Source organism: Symphalangus syndactylus, chromosome 2, assembly GCF_028878055.3.
Source record: "Symphalangus syndactylus isolate Jambi chromosome 2, NHGRI_mSymSyn1-v2.1_pri, whole genome shotgun sequence".
Taxonomy (NCBI): Eukaryota; Metazoa; Chordata; class Mammalia; order Primates; family Hylobatidae; genus Symphalangus; species Symphalangus syndactylus.
Window position 1 is genome coordinate 124,182,227 of NC_072424.2, and position 20,601 is coordinate 124,202,827.

Sequence of the window (20,601 nt, forward strand, 5' to 3'; positions counted from 1 at the left end):
ATTGGTTATCAATTTAAAGGATCTCCAAACATTAGCACTCAGGGCCAGCTTGGATTGGACACTTCTTAGGCTTACATGTTCCTCTAATGTTTATGAACTATCCTTTATATAGTCAACAAAAAAAGATGATTCAAAACAAAACAAACACACAAACAAAACAGAAAAATATGGTTCAAAACAAAACAAACACACAAACAAAAAAGAGCCATAAAATAAGACTTTGTATATGTATGTACATAACAGCAAAAGCAAAGAAACAGCAAGGGAATAAACAGATATGGAAAAAATATTTATCAAATTGTGTATCTCTAAAGTGAACTATTTGTTGACATAATAAAAAGCTTATGTCTAATTGCCGAATGGTGCATTTCAAAACCAAAGGTTATATGACTTAATATATAAAGATACAGGTGAAATTACCTTACACAAAGACGTAAGTTTAATTGCCTTCTATATAAAGACCTACATGATTACAAATCCTAGGACAACTACATAAATTCAGCAACAAGAGCTCAGTAAAATTAGCCAGAGTGAGAAAATTGTTGACAATGACTCTCATGCTAGTACGTGGGAAGGACAGAATGTGGGCATGAGGGGGTCCAGTGAGTGACCCTGTTGATCAGAGCATCTCCTGGAATGTTATCAAATAAGGGGTCTTCAAAATTATCTTGGTGAAGCCTCTAGAAATATGAAACATGGTGAGACTAAAAACATAAAATTTTTTTTAAAAAGCATAAAAGCTGGCTGGGTGCGGTGGCTCATGCCTGTAGTCCCAGCACTTTGGGAGGCCGAGGCAGGCTGATCACGATGTCAGGAGATCAAGAACATCCTGACTAACACAGTGAAACCCCGTCTCTAGTAAAAATACAAAAAATTAGCCGGGCGCGGTGGCGGGCGCCTGTAGTCCCAGCTACTCCCGAGGCTGAGGCAGGAGAATGGCGTGAACCCGGGAGGCGGAGCTTGCAGTGAGCCAAGATCGTGCCACTGCACTCCAGCCTGGGCGACAGAGCGAGATCCTGTCTCAAAAAAAAAAAAAAAAAAAAAGCACAAAGGCTAAACAAATTGCTTACTATAGTAAGGGATAGTTATGCTAGGCAGATACATTTTCTGTGAGCAGAAGACTATTCATTTTATATGGAGTTTTTAGAAAGTGTGGAGTTTAGGGATTGAAAACCTTGCAGCCTCTGAGAGCTGGTTGACATCACCTGTAGCAATATGATTACTCATATGAGACTGTTGATTAGTTGGCACTCATTTATTGAAATGATTCTGATCCTGCCTGAGTGATTATCAGAAGTAAGGGCTGACAGTGCTTGCTTGGCATCCAAACACATGTTCACTGAGGCAAGTTGTTGATTGACTGACAGGTTTCGCACTGGTTCTGGTGGTTCCTTGTTGCCATGGCTACAGAACAATGAGCCTTTTCCTAAATTTATGGAAATGACTTTATTCTCACAATTTGGGAAATATTGGCCCAGACCAAATATTTTGTGATTACAAAATTCTGTGAAGGGGTTGTCCCAGAGCCTGACAAATTTTTCTCTCTCTCTGAAATACAAAATACATTTTATTCTCCATCTAGAAGGAAAAGATAAGCCAGGAATTTAGGAACAAATTCTAGTCTTTCCTTTCAAGAGATGGGTTAGGGGAGATTTCATTCTTCCTGGATATGTCCACTAGAGGTTACTAACTCAAAGGCCCTCAGGTTTCAGATACAGATCATTCATGATTCATGAGTAGAGGAGTGAGATTTAAGGTATAATATAGAGTTATGCAGTAAACAGGAGAACGCAGATTCTTCTAAAGAAGTCGATGAAATTTACATTGAAAACACTCTGCTGGCCAAAAACAACTTGTCTATGAGCTGGACTTGCCTACAGACAATGGCTGCATCAAAAGAAAAGTTTTGTTAGTTTATTTCTTAATAATTTATTCTATCCCATTATCACCATTTAACCCTCACTGGAAATAATGTTTTATTTGGGTGTTTTCTTTTTCTGAACATGTAGAACCAAGTCCCATTTACAGAATGGCATCTATTTATAATGCTGATGTTGGAAGAAAAGATCATTTTTATAGGTTCAAGTATGTCACATTAGGCTTGTAATAAGATTAAGTTTGGGTACATAATTGACCAGATAAGACAATGATGTATCTTTACTTGTGTAATACTGTGCATTTTTAAAAAAGCATTAAATGCTATAAATCATGAGGGATGCAAAGATGACTGTGTCTCTGGTAATTAATAGGCATGTTGTTATTCCTAGCAGAAACCTTGGATTCATGCTAAAATGATTTTTCTCTTCACAGGCTGTGAGCCCATTCCTGTGCGCTATCTTGAGTGGAGCAACATTGAATCCATCATAGCCATAGCCTTTTCATGCCTGGGAATCCTTGTTACCTTGTTTGTCACCCTAATCTTTGTACTGTACCGGGACACACCAGTGGTCAAATCCTCCAGTCGGGAGCTCTGCTACATCATCCTAGCTGGCATCTTCCTTGGTTATGTGTGCCCATTCACTCTCATTGCCAAACCTACTACCACTTCCTGCTACCTCCAGCGCCTCTTGGTTGGCCTCTCCTCTGCGATGTGCTACTCTGCTTTAGTGACTAAAACCAATCGCATTGCACGCATCCTGGCTGGCAGCAAGAAGAAGATCTGCACCCGGAAGCCCAGGTTCATGAGTGCCTGGGCTCAGGTGATCATTGCCTCAATTTTGATTAGTGTGCAACTAACCCTGGTGGTAACCCTGATCATCATGGAACCCCCTATGCCCATTCTGTCCTACCCAAGTATCAAGGAAGTCTACCTTATCTGCAATACCAGCAACCTGGGTGTGGTGGCCCCTTTGGGCTACAATGGACTCCTCATCATGAGCTGTACCTACTATGCCTTCAAGACCCGCAACGTGCCCGCCAACTTCAACGAGGCCAAATATATCGCCTTCACCATGTACACCACCTGTATCATCTGGCTAGCTTTTGTGCCCATTTACTTTGGGAGCAACTACAAGATCATCACAACTTGCTTTGCAGTGAGTCTCAGTGTAACAGTGGCTCTGGGGTGCATGTTCACTCCCAAGATGTACATCATTATTGCCAAGCCTGAGAGGAATGTCCGCAGTGCCTTCACCACCTCTGATGTTGTCCGCATGCATGTTGGCGATGGCAAGCTGCCCTGCCGCTCCAACACTTTCCTCAACATCTTCCGAAGAAAGAAGGCAGGGGCAGGGAATGCCAAGTGAGTTATCTGACCTGGGTTTTTCTCTCTTCTCTCTTCCTTTCTGTCTGTCTGTCTGTCTCTCTCTCTCTCTCTCTCTCTGTCTCTCATATCTTCCTCTAGTTTTCTGAGTTGTCTCTTCTATTTCCCCAATGTCTTTCTCTTTCTTTCTTAATCTTTTCTCCCTTTCTTAAATCTCACTTTCTGTTGCAGTAAGAATGCAGAACTGAGGCTCCTCCCTGTTTTCGTTTCTTTGAAAGAAAAGGAGCAGGAAACAATCCCTATTCTTGCCTAGAAGCAGAAGCTTCAGTTCTGCCAGTAACTTTACCGTTTCACATGGGTCCTCCTTCTATGGAGCATCGTTGTGCCCCTGGGGGCTGGGTCGGAGAGGCAAGCACTAATTATAATGTCTAGTTCTGACCATGGTGAAGGTAGCTTCTGTTTTATTTTTATCATTCTGGAATCACACCACTTCTAAACCGGGGTGAAGTGGAGGAAAGCTTAGCACCTGGAGAAATTGCCATTTCAAAATTTGTTCACCACTGAGCGCCAAGTATGTCCTAAAATAAGATCCTGCAAGCAACTGATTTATCTCTGTTATTTATTGAACTTGAATGTATATTGTTATAAACACGTTCCACGATGTTATACATGAATTGGGTCGTCTCTGCTACTGCAAAGTCATGATCAGAATAGTTTCTTAGTCATAAAGCACCAAAAAAAAAAAAAGGGAACCAGGTGATAAACCCCAATCTTGAGATGAATTTTATTCAAAGTCCAAATGAATTATATTTCTATAATTCTTCAGAGTTGTTTTTATAACAAGCACTTTCCTATCCTTTTTCTATTTTGAGATGAAGCATATGTTAAATTTGCATATGTCACCTCTTTCTGTGACCCATGAAAACAAATTTCATGTAATGTTTTTTATTTCAAAAATAGCATGGACGCTTGAAGTTCTAAAGGTAACCGAATTATCCAAAAATTAAGTCATTTTCTCCACTAGCAGCATTAATTTTACTCTTTCAAACAATCCTTTAAAGATAAAAAGTTTTAATAATAATCATAAGGTACAGATTATTTAACAATTATTCCATCCATCTGAACCTGTCAGCAGGAATATTATTTCCCCCCATTTTGTAGGTGAGAAAAGTAGTCTGCTGTAAGTTTTTATAACTTGTATTTATTATTATTATTTTCTTAATCCCAAATGTGATAGTAGAATTTTTGTAACTTTTCAATGTAATTCCCCTTAGTTATTCTTTATTTAGGTCTTAACTAATATGATACTTCTCACTTTAATACATGCCAAAAATTTTACATCCTTTAAATTTTTTGGTTTTTGTATCTTTACTTTCCAAACAGCAACATGGGCATCTTTTGCAGAATTTATATACTTTGAGGATCTAACAAGCGAGTCTTTGGGAAAACATACCTTTGAAATCCATTTTATGGATTTCAAGTAAAGACATCCCTAATTTTTTCTAAACTAGGATGAAGCCAATAATGTATGCTTACATCTTGGTATATCAATTTTTAAGTTTGTTATAAGATGTTGATTGTAAAAGTGGTTAGCCTTTTTTATTTTCTCTCACCGTGTTTTTTTTTATTCTAGCCAAACTCCCTTCAGGAGCAAACTCCTGGCAGGGAGTTATCAGGGAGCATGAAAGCAAACCAACAGTGCCATGAAATGGAAAAAAAAAAATAGACAATTAGTCCAGATGTAAAATGGCATCACTAACAATTTTCATTAAGAGGGAAGAAATAAGAGGAAAGAAAATGAAAGGAAAGAAGGCATTCCTTAAACTGGAGTATTCACAAGAATTAAAAGATTCACTTTATTGCATCACCTACGGTTTTCTGAGGGTTCCATTACAACATCCACCATTATTCCACTCCATGTTTCTAACTCACTTGCCTTTATTATGGTTCTTCAGAAGCTTCCTTGTAATTTTTAGGTATGGGTCATTTTTGAAAGTTCTTCTAACCATTTAAGGTAAAGAGAAAACCTATATAATTAAGTTATCTTCTGTTGGTGCCCAGGAATATGCATTTTTGAAAGCTCTCCCAGTGATTCTATGTTCAGACAGATATGGGCACCTGTTTAAGAGAACAGTGACTGGCCGGGCGCGGTGGCTCACGCCTGTAATCCCAGCACTTTGGGAGGCTGAGGCGGGTGGATCACGAGGTCAGGAGATCGAGACCATCCTGGCTAACACAGTGAAACCCCATCTCTACTAAAAATACAAAAAAATTAGCCGGGCGTGGTGGCGGGCGCCTGTATTCCCAGCTACTCGGGAGGCCGAGGCAGGAGAATGGCGTGAACCCTGGGGGGCGGAGCCTGCAGTGAGCCGAGATAGTGCCACTGCACTCCAGCCTGGGCGACAGCGAGACTCCATCTCAAAAAAAAAAAAAAAAAAAAAAAAGAGAACAGTGACTAATGAAGAGTATGCAGTGCTTGCTGCAGAGGTAAGTTGGAGCTATCTGATGTCACATTAACAATGCTGAGCATTTCTCTCATGTCCAGGCATTGCTGCAAGAGATTACCTTCCCACACCTGGAACCACTTTCCTTATAAACTGAGAGCATTCCCTTCACTACTAGAAATTTAGAAATTAATTTCATGTGGGATCTTGCTTTTGAGAGAAAAATCAGCACGGTCTAAATTAACTGGATTGGTTGTCTAGGAAGTGCTGGTTTCATCAGTAAATTGTTGAACTATTAGCTGTAATTTATCAACCATTATTACATTCATTTAATAAGAAATATATTTCTAATTAAAAATTATAACCCGCAGCTTTCTGAGTACAATTTATACCTACTGAATATGCACCAAGCAAATGAGCTGACCCAGAGAGGGTATTTGAGGCTAACCTTCTATGGAAAACAATCATCTGTTTACTCATTTTCTCATTTATTCTGCTGTTGCTCCTGCTGTAACTATGTGAGACTGTAATTTTAGTATATAAAAAAGAATCTCAATGCTTATGTTTTTACCTTTTTATTGCCATTTAATGTTTTCTTAGTTTGTCTCCAAAGTTACAAAAAGCACAAACAATCTAATATTTTTACAGCAGCAAAAATCTGCTAGAGTTTTGCCAACTGAAGCAAAGGGGCTAAAAACTCTAGAGAACACATCACCCAATGAGTTTATTGCTATTCTGGATGTGTAATTCCTACATTTATGGTACACTGAGGGTGTTCAGCAGTCTGCATGTGTAGCTATAAACACAGAACAGATGCTGTAATGAAGAGCTTCCAACTGATCTATCTGTTTGAACATTGTTTTGAGGAGTTGCAAGTCCAACGGCATTCTCATGACAGGCTGTTTCTGAGATACATGATTGGAATGATGTTGCGTGTCTGTTTTTAGCAAAGTTTACTTCAATTTTTTATTTTATTCACAGCTGAATATCTGACACAACCAAAGGTTTGGGCACTTGCTTTACATTTTCTGGAATATAATTTAGGAGGAGTTTAATCAATACACTGGGTGTTAGGGTTACTTGAATTATTTATAATCAGAAGTCCCTTCAGGCATACTTGTATCCTGGGAGATCAACTTAAGTTACCTTTGACACCTCTCATTTCTTTAGCTTTTTTAAAAAATGAAAATGAATGGAAAAATATTCAGGACTCAGTAGATTTAAAAATATTGAAAAAATCAATTTATTGGCAACAGAAGAAAATGGAAATCCATGGACATTGATGAGGAAGTAAATTAATTCGATCCAAGTAATTTAACACTTCCTTTTAAGGCAAAATGAGTTAACAATATTCAACTAAAAAATTCAAATATCATATAAATGACATGCGTCTTTAAAGAGTAATTACATCAGTGATTACATGTCAAACTAACATCTCTAGTTAATTCCTAGATAAATAAAATCACTGAGTGCCAAACAATTTAATGGCACATGGAGCTAAAATGTGACAATACATTCCTATGACATTTTGCATGCAAAATTGTGTACAAAACTAAAAATAATTACAACCCTTCCTCCCTAAAGGCATCAGACTGACACAAGGAAGTAATTTTAAAATATAGGTTACTAAGTAAATGGATATTATTATATGCTACCTTGATTATTTCTTGAGTATTTGAGTATGTTTTTAACTGAGTCAAGAACCAAGTGAAATTCTAAATGGAATGATGCTCAGTGTAAATTTTCCACTTTGTTCTCTGCTAGAAATATATTTTGTCTACCAGTAGAAGCAAATAAGCCTGCAACATTAGTCATTATGTCCTGGGTAAGCATTTTGATTTTCTTTCCTCTGATTATGAAAATAAATGTATTAGTGAGTTTACAGATATCACTGCCAAATAAAAGTGGCATGTTCTCCTCTTTTTAATTTTTGATACAGTTCTCATTTATGTTTATAGCTCTGCTAAATTTTTATTATTTTTAATTGACATAATAACTATACCTATTTATAGGGTACACTGTAATATTTCAATACTTGAATACCATGTGCAATCATCAAGTCAGGGTAATTAGCACATCTATCATTTCAAACATTTATCATTTCTTAGTGTTGGGAATATTCAAAATCCTCTCTTCTAACTGCTTGAACTGTTGTTAACTATAGTCACTATACCTTATTAGAACTTATTTGAAAGAACTCATTCACTATTCTGGCTCACAAACAAGATAATATTGTCATTTTGAAATTATTTTTCTCTTAATCACACAATATATAGCTTTAAAAGCTATTGGAATTCTTCATGATATTTATAGTAAACATCAGAAGATTTATTGAAACATTTGTGATAGAATTTTACTACTGGATAGTAATATTTATTGAGGATCAATTTCTCATTCATTCATTTATGCAATCAATCACTGTTTCAACAGTAAGCTTAAAAGCACTTAGGTACTTGATACGGTGCTAGGTAGTCAAGATAAAAAATACATATATAAGAGGCAGGCCCTGACTGCACCAATCTTGCAATATGGGAAGGGAGACACTAAAAAATATAACTAAATATACTATGTTATGTGCCATAGTAGGAAACCAATATAACATTCTCAGTGCCCAGGGAAGAAAGAGATTAAGTCCAGCTAATGGAGTAGTATCTGTAGAAGGATTGGAAAGATCTTCGAGTAAAAGTAGCATTTGAACTTGACCATAAAACATGTTTTTCAACTGGAGAAATTGTGCTATGCTAGACTATTTTATATAGAGAAAATAACATAAGTGAAGATTCAGAAATGTTAATGCACTTTCATGCCATGACATAGAATTTGTTATGCATGAAGCAAATAGAGAGATGTAGTGTTGAGCAACTTTGCAAATGCAAGAAGAGTATAGAATATAGAAAATGGTTAATGTCCCAAGAGGAAGTTTCAGTACTTTTTCTATAAACCATGAAGTGCAATAAAGGTTTTTGTGAAGTTTCATCATCATGTGTAAGCTTTAGGGGAAGAAACTGACTTACAGAAAGACCAGTTAATAGAGTGCCACAGTAATCCAATAACAGGTAAAAATAAAAGCCTTAAACTAGAGCAGTAGAGTGAAAGTTGAATCCAAGACATGCATATGAAAAAGTTTTCTGAGCTTAATTCACTAGACTTGAAATACCAGTTATGTGAGGTGAAAGAAATAATAAGAAAATAGAATAGGACTCTTATGATTTGAGCCCAAGTGAAATACTGCCACTATTAAAACAGATAAGGAATACAGGAGCAGGACAGAGGAGATATTGACAAGTTGGGTTTCAGATTAATTAATTGAAAGTGCTATAAAGTCATCCAAAGGGAGGTATCCATAAAGTTCTTAGAAATTTAAGTCTGGAGCTTAAGAGAAAGGTCTAGGCCAGACCTCTAAATTTGAAGATCAATTGTCAAAATATTAAAGTGCCCAAGAGGGTGGTTATAACATGAGAAAAGAAGAAATACCAGGAAGAACAGACATTAGGGAACTCTTACACTTAAGAGGTAAGATAAGGAAAATCTGAAGGCAGTAGACAAAGTTTATCAAAAGCATGTGGGGAAATGAAAGGATGCAATATTATGGAAACCAAGGAGACCTTGTATTAACGTGCTCAGGTTGTCAAAACAAAATACCACCAACTGAGCTGCTGAAATAAAAGATGTGTATTTTCTCACAGTTCTGGAGGCTGAAAATCAAGATCAGGATGCCAACATGGTTGGTTTCTAGTGACAGCTTTCCCGTTGAGTCACAGCCAGCCACCATCTTGCTGTGTGCTCACATGACTTCTTCTTTGGGAGACAGAGGTAGAGGATATAGATAGCAATGACAGAGACAGTGAGACAGCTCTGTTGTGTTTTTTTGTTTGTTTATTTGTTTGTTTTTTACATGGGCACTAATCCCATCCTAGGAGCCCCATCCTTATGACCTCATCTAAACCTAATTACCCAAAGTCTCCATCTCCAAAACAATCTCTATTAGGGCTTCAATAGATGAATTTTGGGGAGAATGACTCATATATTCAGTCAATAACAGAATGTTTCAATAAGATAGAACTTGAGGTCTTATCCTTGGAATCACAAAGAATGGGGACTGTATGGTTAACCTTGAGAGGTTTCAGTGCTATAATCTGGGTAGAAGTTATACTGCAATAAGTTGAGGAGTTTGGCATTAAAAGAAGGAGGAAATTCCAACAGTTTTTAAGGAGGTTGAAGAAGAGGGAAGAAGGGTATCATAGAGGAGAACTTTAAGCTTCTTTGTAATATCTGAGAAAAGAGGTGACAAAGAAGGAAAAGTTGGAAACATAAGAGAGAGATCATCTGGTGTGTGCTGGGAGGCCTGGCCAAGAGCTTGGCTGTTAGCAGAGGCATCTGACATTAATGGAGAACTATGACAATGAAGCACCAACTCTGAGGATGTGTGTGGGTGACACTGGTTCTCACTCAGCTGTGTTTATGTGTAATGGTTGATATTAAAATAGTACGAAAAATCAGGCTAGGAGCTTATCATCATTTTTATTAAAATTTGAAAATAAACCCCATCCTACTGATTTTATTGGGCCTCTGGACTTATAAACATTGACAGTAAGATTTGAGAAGGGACAAATGAGGGAAAGCCTGGAAAGGAAGGCGTGTTCTTCTGGAATTACTGATGGGCAGGAGCACTCTCAGCCTGTAAGTAGGTGCCCTTTGTAGAAGAAAGAAGGATAGGCTGGGCATGGTAGCTCAAGCCTATAGTCCTAGCTTTTGGGAGGCTGAGGTGCGTTGGTCACCTGAAGTCAGGAGTTCAAGACCAGCCTGGATAACATGGCGAATCTCTGTCTCTACTAAACATGCAAAAATAAAATTAGCCAGGCGTAGTGGCGTGCACCTGTAATCCCAGCTACTTGGGAGGCTGAGGCAGGAGAATAGCTTGAACCTAGGAGGCGGAGGTTGCAGTGAGCCAAGATCGCACCACTGCACTCCAGCCTGGGCAACAAGAGCAAAACTCCATCTCCAAAACAACAACAACAACAACAACAAAAACAATAAAGGAGAAGGAGAAGAAGAAGAAAGAAGGGTATTGTGTATCCAGAGTTAGATTCAGTTGGGGATACAGCATGCCCATATGTTCTGTGGGATTGGAAAGAGGTAGAAATCCTTAGACCCATCCCTGACGGGTCATAGTGCCTAGGTGGCCAGCACAAGGATATTTTGTTTTAGGTAAAGTCCCGTGCTCCTCAAAAAATCAGGCCAGAATGTTCTCACTTCCTGAAAGATGCTTCACCTGAAGGCCCTTAGCATACTTTAGAATGAACATAGCTTAGTAAGTAAATGGCATGTGGAGGACAATGCTGCTGCAGGAGACCACCTGGAAAGCCACATGCTCAAGTTCAAGGAAGGGGCGAACGGCCCCAGGATAATGGAGATGCACATTCCCTGTCCCCAACCTGGTGCAGCAAATTTGCAGTCACCACCATTTCCTTGATTTTTCTCTTGCAAATAACACACTTGCTCCACAAATAACACAGAAATAGCTACTTTTAATACTTTTAATACTTATGGCTCATATTTTCAAGTTCTCACCTGAGACAGACCATGGGCACCTATTATGCTATATCTTCAAAGAGAACATAATTCCTTTTAAATATAGGTCATCTTTTATATTTCAGATTCAAATAAACTTGTATAGTCAATGCATATTCAAGTTCTGAAACTTAATATTTTATTCTCATATGTTAATGTGTAGTTTCTAAACTGAATTCATAAATATTCCCAGATAATTATGTGTAATGGCCCAAGGTGGGTACGTTCATAATACCATCATGCAAATAAAGAATCTGAGGCTTGGAAGGCTCAATGCCATTTTTATAAGAGGAATAAATGGGGCCAAAAATCGTTGTTTTCTGGATAAAAATCATTTATTTTTATCATTCAATGGCTCTCTTTGTTACCTCAATAATGTATTTATCATTCATGCATTAAATTCAATTAATAAGAGATAGAGCCCATTCCCAAAAAATTCATGGTATAACACATGGTTACAATCTCATTGTGTGCATGAAATGATAAGAAACAGTATAATGTGGTGACTCATGTGAATGGGAAATTTCAGAGTCAGATGTTGTTTTTAGTCAGTTTGAACTGCTATAACTAAAATATCATAGACTGGGTGACTTAACAGCAGAAATATATTGCTCACAGTTCTGGAGGCTGAGAAGTCCTAGATTAGGGTGCTAGCAGGTGGGGTCCTAGTGAGGGTCCTCTTCCGGTTTGAAGATGGCCATCTTCTCATTGTATCCTCACATGATAGAGAACAGAGGAGGGAGGAAGCAAGCTCTCTCCTGTATCTTCATTAGGGCACTGATTCCTTCATGAGGGCCCCACCCTCTTGATCTAATTATCTTCCAAAGGCCCTACCTCTTCATACTCTCACATTGGGAGACTTTAACATATGAGTTTTGGAAAACACAAACATTCAGTTCATAGCAGATGTCTATCAAGTCATCTGTTTTCTTTCAAATTACTAGTCCTTGGGCAAATTGCTTAACTTCTATGTATTTCAGTTATAAAAATGGATAATAGTAGTGCTTATCTCATAGGGTTCTGAGGAGGATAAAATGAGAAAATTTGTATAAAGAGCACAGCACAATACCTAAATAATTGAGAAAAATCTCAATAATTGTTAGCCCGTGACATTAAAATTATAAAAACATGGGAAGGTATATGAAAGTTCATATACTATACTAATATAAAATTATTAATTAACCTTTCAAGTAAAGACAGTTCTAGAAACTGGGGATATGCCTTAGCTTTATGCATTCATTATATTAATGCTATAAAAAATGGAGGAGCTGTAAGTCTGCTAAAAGTGGAGGCATGCAACTGTTACTCTATGTGAGATGTGTGAAGAAGGACACCCTGTATGACACAGTTTGGCAACCTGTCCCTGCTTGGCCTCAGCTAAAGAAAAATGAGGTCATTTGCATCCCATCTGCTAGCCTTAGTGTCCGGTGTAAAGTGTTATCAACTTAAAAGTGAAGCAGACTGTGTGAATGTGTTGTAAAGCTAGTCCAGGAGCAAAAGTATTGAGAGTTTGGAGAATGAAGAAAATAAGAGGAAAGTCTCAGTGGGTTTGGAAGCTTCAGATCACAAGAATAGAGCCTAAAGGGTAATTAATTAGAACACTTTGGCTGCAAGTTATAGACGGCAACTTAAGCTAGCCTAAGCAAATGGGGTGGGGTATTTAATGTAAAAATATAAGAAATAATATCAGGTATCTCATATGACATAAAGGACAGGGTCCAGAGTGGAAATGCTCCAGGTTTCTGTCTTCTTGCCTCCTGTCTCGCCCTATGCCTTCTTCATCTTCTCCTCAGATATCTTTATTTCGTGAGCACTCATGGTGAGTCTAAGGATAACCGTGCCAATGCTCATGAGTTCACATGTTGTTATAGGTCCAGATACCCAAAGAGAATGACTGAATTCCCTCCAACCACAGGGTTCTGCATAGCACAGAGAGAAATACTGTCCATGGAAGGGGAAGAAAACTCCATGGCTCTGTTAGAGGATCCATTTGTTATGAAAGTTTGAGGTGTAGAGTCAACTAAGTTTAAAAGCCAGACCTTATCTTCACTTCTATTACATAGATTTCTGGCCATAAAATGCCTCTCCGTTGCCTCTGGATGAAGACTAAGAAAAGACAAATGTTAAGTTTTGGGTTTTTTTGTTTTGTTTTGCTTTGATTTGTCTTATAAAGAAAATAGATCATTAGGACATTGTCTTCTGAGTTAATAAAAATACATTATAAGTTACAGGACAACAATAAAATATTATTGTTAACATTAGTTAATAGAATAAAAAAAAGAAAATCAGTGAGTATTTAATCAAGTTAACAAAAAATGTACCTATAATAACATTTTATTTCAACAGAGTAAGGGAAGCCTCCTATAACTGAAGGCAACTTAATACTAGCCTCTATGCAGATTATCTGTAAGATATATGAGGAATTGGCTGCTAACAAAATTAGGCCGAGCCCCTAGGTGATGCTGCTCCAGGTAATGAAAAACAACTCTTTGAAAGAAATCAATAACAACAGGAAATACTTTCCTTCCCCAGATTTTCCAGTTATATAAATATATTCTCAAGTTACCATGCTCCTAGCAAATACCCTCAAGTACTGTGGGAATTAATATCTTTTTCCACTTGATCAGACTTTATATTCTTATATTATTTGGCTTAGATGGGTATAAAAAATATAGACTTATGTAATAAAAGTACATTAAAAGAAATTATGATAATGGGGTTGGAGTAGTGATGAGGGAGAAGAGGGATGCTGTCAGCCAGTTCTGTGACTGTAGCTGTTGATTACATTAGTGTCTTATTGCAAACTTTAAGTAAGGTTTTTATAATTCAGTCCTTAATTTAAAAAAATTACAGAGTCAACTATTTTACAAACCGTGGACAATTTATTGGTAAAGAAAATAGCACAGTCTGTGATCTTTGCTTTGTCTTATAAAGAAAATAGATCATTAGGACATTGTCTTCTGAGTTAATAAAAATACATTATAAGTTACAGGATGACAATAAAATATGATTGTTAACATTAGTTAATAGAATAAAAAAAGGAAATCAGTGAGTATTTAATCAAGTTTGAGTGTAGGGGAGTAGAGGAATACCAGCAAGAAACCTGGTCACAACAATGTGACAAGGTGAAGTTCTACAACAGAGGAAGTAGGGAATGTTTGGGAGGCACATAGAGGGCCTCTAGTAAAGGCCTTGGAGGTAGGGAAGGTCTACCAAGCTCTATGGACAATAGTTCCCATTAGCCAGACCAAGAAGGAGATTAAGAAAGTGGGGGTTAAGGTGGAGGAAGTTCAGAGAGAGTATTCTAGGCAGACAGACTACGATGTAAAGAGATTTGGAGGCAAACAAGACCTCAGCTTATTAGGAAAATGAAGAAAAAAATAAAAGGTTTCAGTAGGGTTGGTATTCCTTGTAAGGAATGTTTGTTTAGTTTCAAATATGTGAAGCCAAAAGTTATTTCAGGGCTGATCCTAGCATAAAATCACTTTTGCTAGGATGGTTAGAATTATAGGCTTGGTTTCAAGGGCTGAAACATACCTCTTAAGATCCAGAAGATAAACACTGTTGATTCATTCATTCAATAAACAACTTTCAAGCACCTAATTGTGTCAGGCACTGGGACAACTGCAGTGGTGAACAAAGAGATCTGGCTCCTGACTTTGTGGAAACTGAAATCTAGCTAGTAGACTGGGCATTGAACAAGACAATACAAGCATAGTGAGTGTTTCTATGAGAAGTATGGGTGTTACAGGAGTGTTATTAGAAGTCTCCAACCAGTCCAAAAATGCTGGAAATGTTTCCAGGAAGCATTACCCCAGCTAAGATTTCTGAAGAAGGAAAAGGGGTTGGTTAGGAAAGGCAGAAGGCTGATGGGATAGAGCAGTCATGGAATCTGGATGTAAAGACATGAAAAAAAGGCACTCACAGATGATGGAAATGAAGCAATTCCAGGATGCCTGGAGCAGAGGAAGTAAGAAGGAAAACATAGTGAGACAAGACTGGACAGGTCTCTAGGGCCAGATTACTTAGAACTAGTTAGAGGAAGCCTTATGAGCTTGGACTTTATCTTCTGGACAATGAGAATCCACTCAGGCCACAGAGCAGGGTGCACTGTGATTGGTGAGATGTGTGTTTCAGAACTATCACTCTACCCCCCATGTGGAGGATGTTTAGGAGGCGAGCAAGATATGAGCCTGAGCTCCGGGAGGAGACTGGTACAGGGTCCAGGGAAGAGATTACAGTGGCCTGACCTGTGGCTTTAACAGGTGGGATGAAGACAGTGAACAAAGAGAAATACTTAAGTAAGAACAAAAGTAAAAGTAAAGTTGCTCAAAAAATTCAATGTTAAGATATACACAGAGCCAACAGAGACATGACTTTGCCTCAGGATTGTTGAGCTCCAAGACCTACAAAAGTTGAACTATAACCAGAATAAATGTATAAACATACTAAAACATGACTGATCTGGAAAAGGAGGAGAGGAGAGAAAAGCAGTCACCCAAGAAAACGTTGGAAATGGCCACAGATCTCTATATGGAGAAGGTGGGTGAAGGGCTTGGTGACCAATGGGCTCATTACGAATTTAAGATGAACCTAACTGTCTTCATTTGATGCCATCAAGTGTTTAACTATTGAATCTTGTAACCCTTCATCCCCTCCTTCTGCCTCCCTGTGAACAAGCAATGGTCAAACCTTGTCTCCCCTTACAAGTCTATTCATATATGTTGCAGCATTGTCAATGCTGTATGTTATTTCCACTGCAAATGAAGGTGGAATGAATTCTGGCATGTGACAATCTTACTTCATGAACTGTTTAATGTAAGTCTTATCCTAGCTGACATATCATTCTTTTAGGGGCAGACGAAAATAAGCCCTGCATTTAGGATTGACCTGAGAGGTGAGTAGTGGGAAGGACAACAGCAAGACTGAGAGCCAGATCCTGGCTGGCCCTTGGAAAACCCTTCCTTAGGAATGTGCACTCTTTGGGGTTCACAGCAGCTCACCATGTTTTTCACATTTTATTTTTGTGGAGTTCAGTTCATTTACAGTAGAGACGACAATACCCACATTCTACTTATCACACTACCCATGAACATACTACATTCATACGGCATCATACTGTTCTAAGATATTGAATTATGTAGTAAGTAGATTTTAAGAATAAGCTCAAAGTTTGTTTCCCAAAGCCTACCTTATTATACCTGTGCTCAGCTTTTCTGACCAGAAATTCATAGACAGCTCATGTGTTAACATGTACTACATCTATATTTCATTTCTCCCACAGTAAGAATCCTAACTCCCAAGAAAACGGATGAGGGGGTCAGAATATCTCATAAGTATATATTTTTATTATTCCATGATAGTCATACAAATGTCCTAGAGTAACTGCTAATATTACCATTACCAACTCATTACTGAAAAGAGTTAAAACAAATTTCATACTATCTTCCCATCTCCTTCTTTTAAAATAGTTTTACTATATCTACATTATCTGAGTACAATACCCTCTTTCTTTTAACTCTCATTTCATCTTAATTCTACAATTAAGGATATGTTTAACACTTACCTCCTGTTCCTATGATGATGGCTCCCTAGTTATTTCACTAGTCTGAAGCTTATAATCTTGTTCTAGAGTAGATTTCTCAGGAAAAGTTCATGGGACTAAAACTTACATTTTGCTTATTGAAAACATTTTGTCTACAATCTTTATCTCAAAAGCTAATTTTGCTGGATATAATTCAGGGTGCACATTTTATTTTTCTTAAGTATTTTCAATATATTGTTCCAGTTACCTTTAGTATAAAAGCTTTGCTGCCCCCAAATCTGATAATTATCTTTTTTCTCTTATAAAACACTTACTGATTTTTCCTAGACATCCAAAATATATTTTTCTTTTTCTATAAAGTCTAGTGATTTTACTAGAAAAATTATTGGTACTGATTGTATTGGGTCAATATTCTTAGAAATGTAATGTTCTTTTAACATGGATTTACATTTTTTTTAATTTTAGGAAAGTTTTCTTGAATTATAGTCTTCAGCATTTGTTTCCTTGCTTTAGTTTTCTTTGTCAAGAATTCCTAGTATCTATATATTAAATCATCTTTTACACATTTTCTCTAATCCTTTTTATTCTCTGATTTCATGTACATGCTATTGAAGTATAATTATATACAATAATATGCATTGATATTAATGACAGTTTGATACATTCTACAAATGTGTAATACACTCATGAAACCAACATACAACCAAAACCTAGGGCATTGCCCTCACTCTAGAAAGTTTCCTATTGTCCCTTTTTAATCTATCCTGCTCTCCAATTAGAGACAACCATTATTCTGATTTCTTGCCCCATATATTAATCTTGCCTGTTCTTGAACTTAATAAAAATGAAATCATAAGGTAGATATTATTATGTCTCTATTCTTTCACACAACATGAGATTCATCCATGTTCTTGCATGTAACAGGAGCTTATTCTCTTTAATTGCTGAGTAATGTTCCATTGCATGAATATACAATGTTTATTCTTCTGCTGATGAACATATGGGTTGTTTCCAACTCTCACTATGACAAATAAAGGTACAATCAACATACATACAGAAGATTTTATTAACATATGTTTTCATTTAGTGTGGTTATATGCTTAGGAATGAAATTGCTACGTGATAAGGCAGGTGCATGTTTAACTTATAAGAAATTGCCAAATTTACACAACACTTTTGTCATTTTGCCTCCTACCAAGAATGTATGAGACGCATTTGGTGTTAATAGTCTTTTACATTTTAGCCACTCTAATGTGTATGTAGAGGTATTTAATTATAGTTTCCATTTGCATTTTCCTGATGACTAATGATCTTGAGAGTCTTTTTATGTCTTTATTGGTCATCTATACACCATCTTTTGTGAAAAGATTCTTGCTTCTTTTATTGGGCCATTTGCCTTTTATTATTATTATTATTATTATTATTATTATTATTATTATTATTGTTGTTGTTGAGATGGAGTCTCACACTGTCGCCCACGCTGGAGTGGAGTGGCATGATCTTGGCTCACTGCAAGCTCCGCCTCCCGGGTTCACGCCATTCTCCTGCCTCAGCCTCCCAAGTAGCTGGGACTACAGGCGCCGGCCACCACGCCTGGCTAATTTTTTGTGTTTTTAGTAGAGACGGGGTTTCACCCTGTTAGCCAGGATGGTCTCTATCTCCTGACCTCGTGATCCGCCCGCCTCGGTCTCCCGAAGTGCTGGGATTACAGGCGTGAGCCACTACGCCCGGCCTGCCTTTTATTATTAATCGTATAATCTGGATTTGAATTCTTTGTCAGATTTATGTATTGCAAATATTTTTTCTCAGTCTTTGACTTCATTTCTTATTGGTATTTTTTGATGAATGAAAGTTTTTAATTTAGATGAAGTCCAATTGGTAAATTTTCCTTTTACAGTTAGTGCATAGTTCAGTGTAGAAACCTTGCCTATTCCCAGATCATAGAGATATTCTCCTATGTTTTTTTCTAGAGGTTTATGGTTTTGACTTTTACATTTATTACTGTAATGCATTATTACTGTGTTGCATTATTACTGTACACATCTTGTAATACATAAGCAACATGTCTTAGTTTGTGTGGCTATAGCAAAGCCATCCATAGACTGGGTGGCTTATATACAATAGAGGTTTATTTTTTACGGTTCTGGAGCATGAAGTCTGAGAATAGGGTACCAGCATGGGCGGGTTCTGGTGAGGGCCCCCTTTCACCATGCAGACTGTTGTATTCTTGTTGTATCTTCACCTAGCAGAGACATTGGAAAGCTCCCTGGGGTCTCTTTCATAAAGGTAGTAATCTCACTCATGAAGCCTCTACCCTCATGACCTAATTGCCTCCCAAGTGCCCCACTTCCTAATATCATCACATTGGGAGTTAGGATTTCAATGCATAAATTTGGAGGAGGCACAAACATTCAGTTCATAATAGAGTGGATCAAGGTTTTTGTTTTTGTTTTTATTCTAAATATACATTCAGTTCACCCAGATCAATTTTTGAAAATACTGCCTTCCCTCATTGAATGACTGGTACTTTTGTCAACATCAACTGAACATACGTTTAGTCCTGATTATGAACCCTCTATTCTGTTCTATCCATGTATTCATCTATCTTTTTGCAAATACCACACTGACCTGATTACTGAAACTTTAGTCTGAAAATCAGGTAGTGCAAGTCCTTCAACTTTGTTCTTATTTTCCATGATAGTTTTGGCCATTCTAGGTTTAGAATATCATTTTCATTATTCAAAAGTTCATCGTTATGTTTGATGCTATCTCTAGGTTTTGCAGAGATGCCCATTAATAGGGTTGAAGATATTCCCTTATACTCTGAAGTTTGCTGAGAAATTGATCACAAATAAGCATTGAATTTTGTCAAATTCTTCTGTATCAGTTGAAATGATTATATTTTTCTATGTTACTGGGAAAATATATTGAATTATCAAATATTAATCAAACCCTGAATTTCTAATATAAGCCCTCCTTTGTCCTCTATATAGACTACTAGAAACAGCGTCTACTTTGTCTGACATTAGTATAACTACTAGCTTTTATTTTCATTTGGTACTTGCATGATATACCATTTTCCATCCTTGGATTTTCAGCTTTCTAACCTTTGACTTTCACCTTTTGTGTTTATATGTTTAAGGATTGTGTCTTATATGTGCAGCATCTAAGTTTGATTTTGCTTTTCAGTCAGTATGATAATGTTTACCTTTAAATTAGGATATCTAGTTTATTTTTATGTAATATAAATGCTGACATAATTATATTTATATCTACCACTTAACTATTTTCTATTTGTCTCACTGGATTTATGTTCCATTTTATCTTTTTTCCTTCTTTTGATTTGTCTAATATTTATCAAAATAATAACCACTAGTATTTTAATATTCAACTTTCTCCTGTATTAGTTTGTTAGCTCTACATTCTTTTATTATTTTTTATGGTTACCATAGAAATTCCAAAAAAAATTTAATCTTTTACAGTCTCAAATAAGTTAGTAGTTTTATCACTTCCCAAGCAAGGCAAGGATCATGAAACACTTAAATTTATCTTGCATCACTGTTGTGCTTTTTTCCCATGCATTTCATTTCTACACATATTTTACATCCTATCTTATATTATTATTAATGTGATTGATTTGCATAATCAAAATTTATGTATCCCCATATGTTTCTCCTTTATGTTATAATCCTGTTACAGACTGAGCTGATTTGATGTGGACTGTGGTTTTATAAAACTTGTTCTGCTTCACCTGGTGCATCCTGTTCTAAGGGTAGAGCTATCCAGAGGTCCTGGCTGAGATTCTGGGTTCTGATTGTGTACTTGAACCTCTAATCCTT

General features: G+C 37.0%; 1 protein-coding gene across 5 annotated transcripts in view; it reads left to right on the plus strand.

The window, feature by feature from the left end:
* GRM1 (glutamate metabotropic receptor 1) overlaps window positions 1–20,601 on the plus strand; it is a 411,814-nt gene that overhangs the window by 370,336 nt on the left and 20,877 nt on the right. For all 5 annotated transcript variants that reach the window (XM_055266615.2, XM_055266610.2, XM_055266601.2 and 2 more), the window contains exon 7: window positions 2,311–3,241. In XM_055266615.2, coding sequence (XP_055122590.1) covers window positions 2,311–3,241 — 931 coding nt within the window. The remainder of the gene's footprint in view (window positions 1–2,310; window positions 3,242–20,601) is intronic.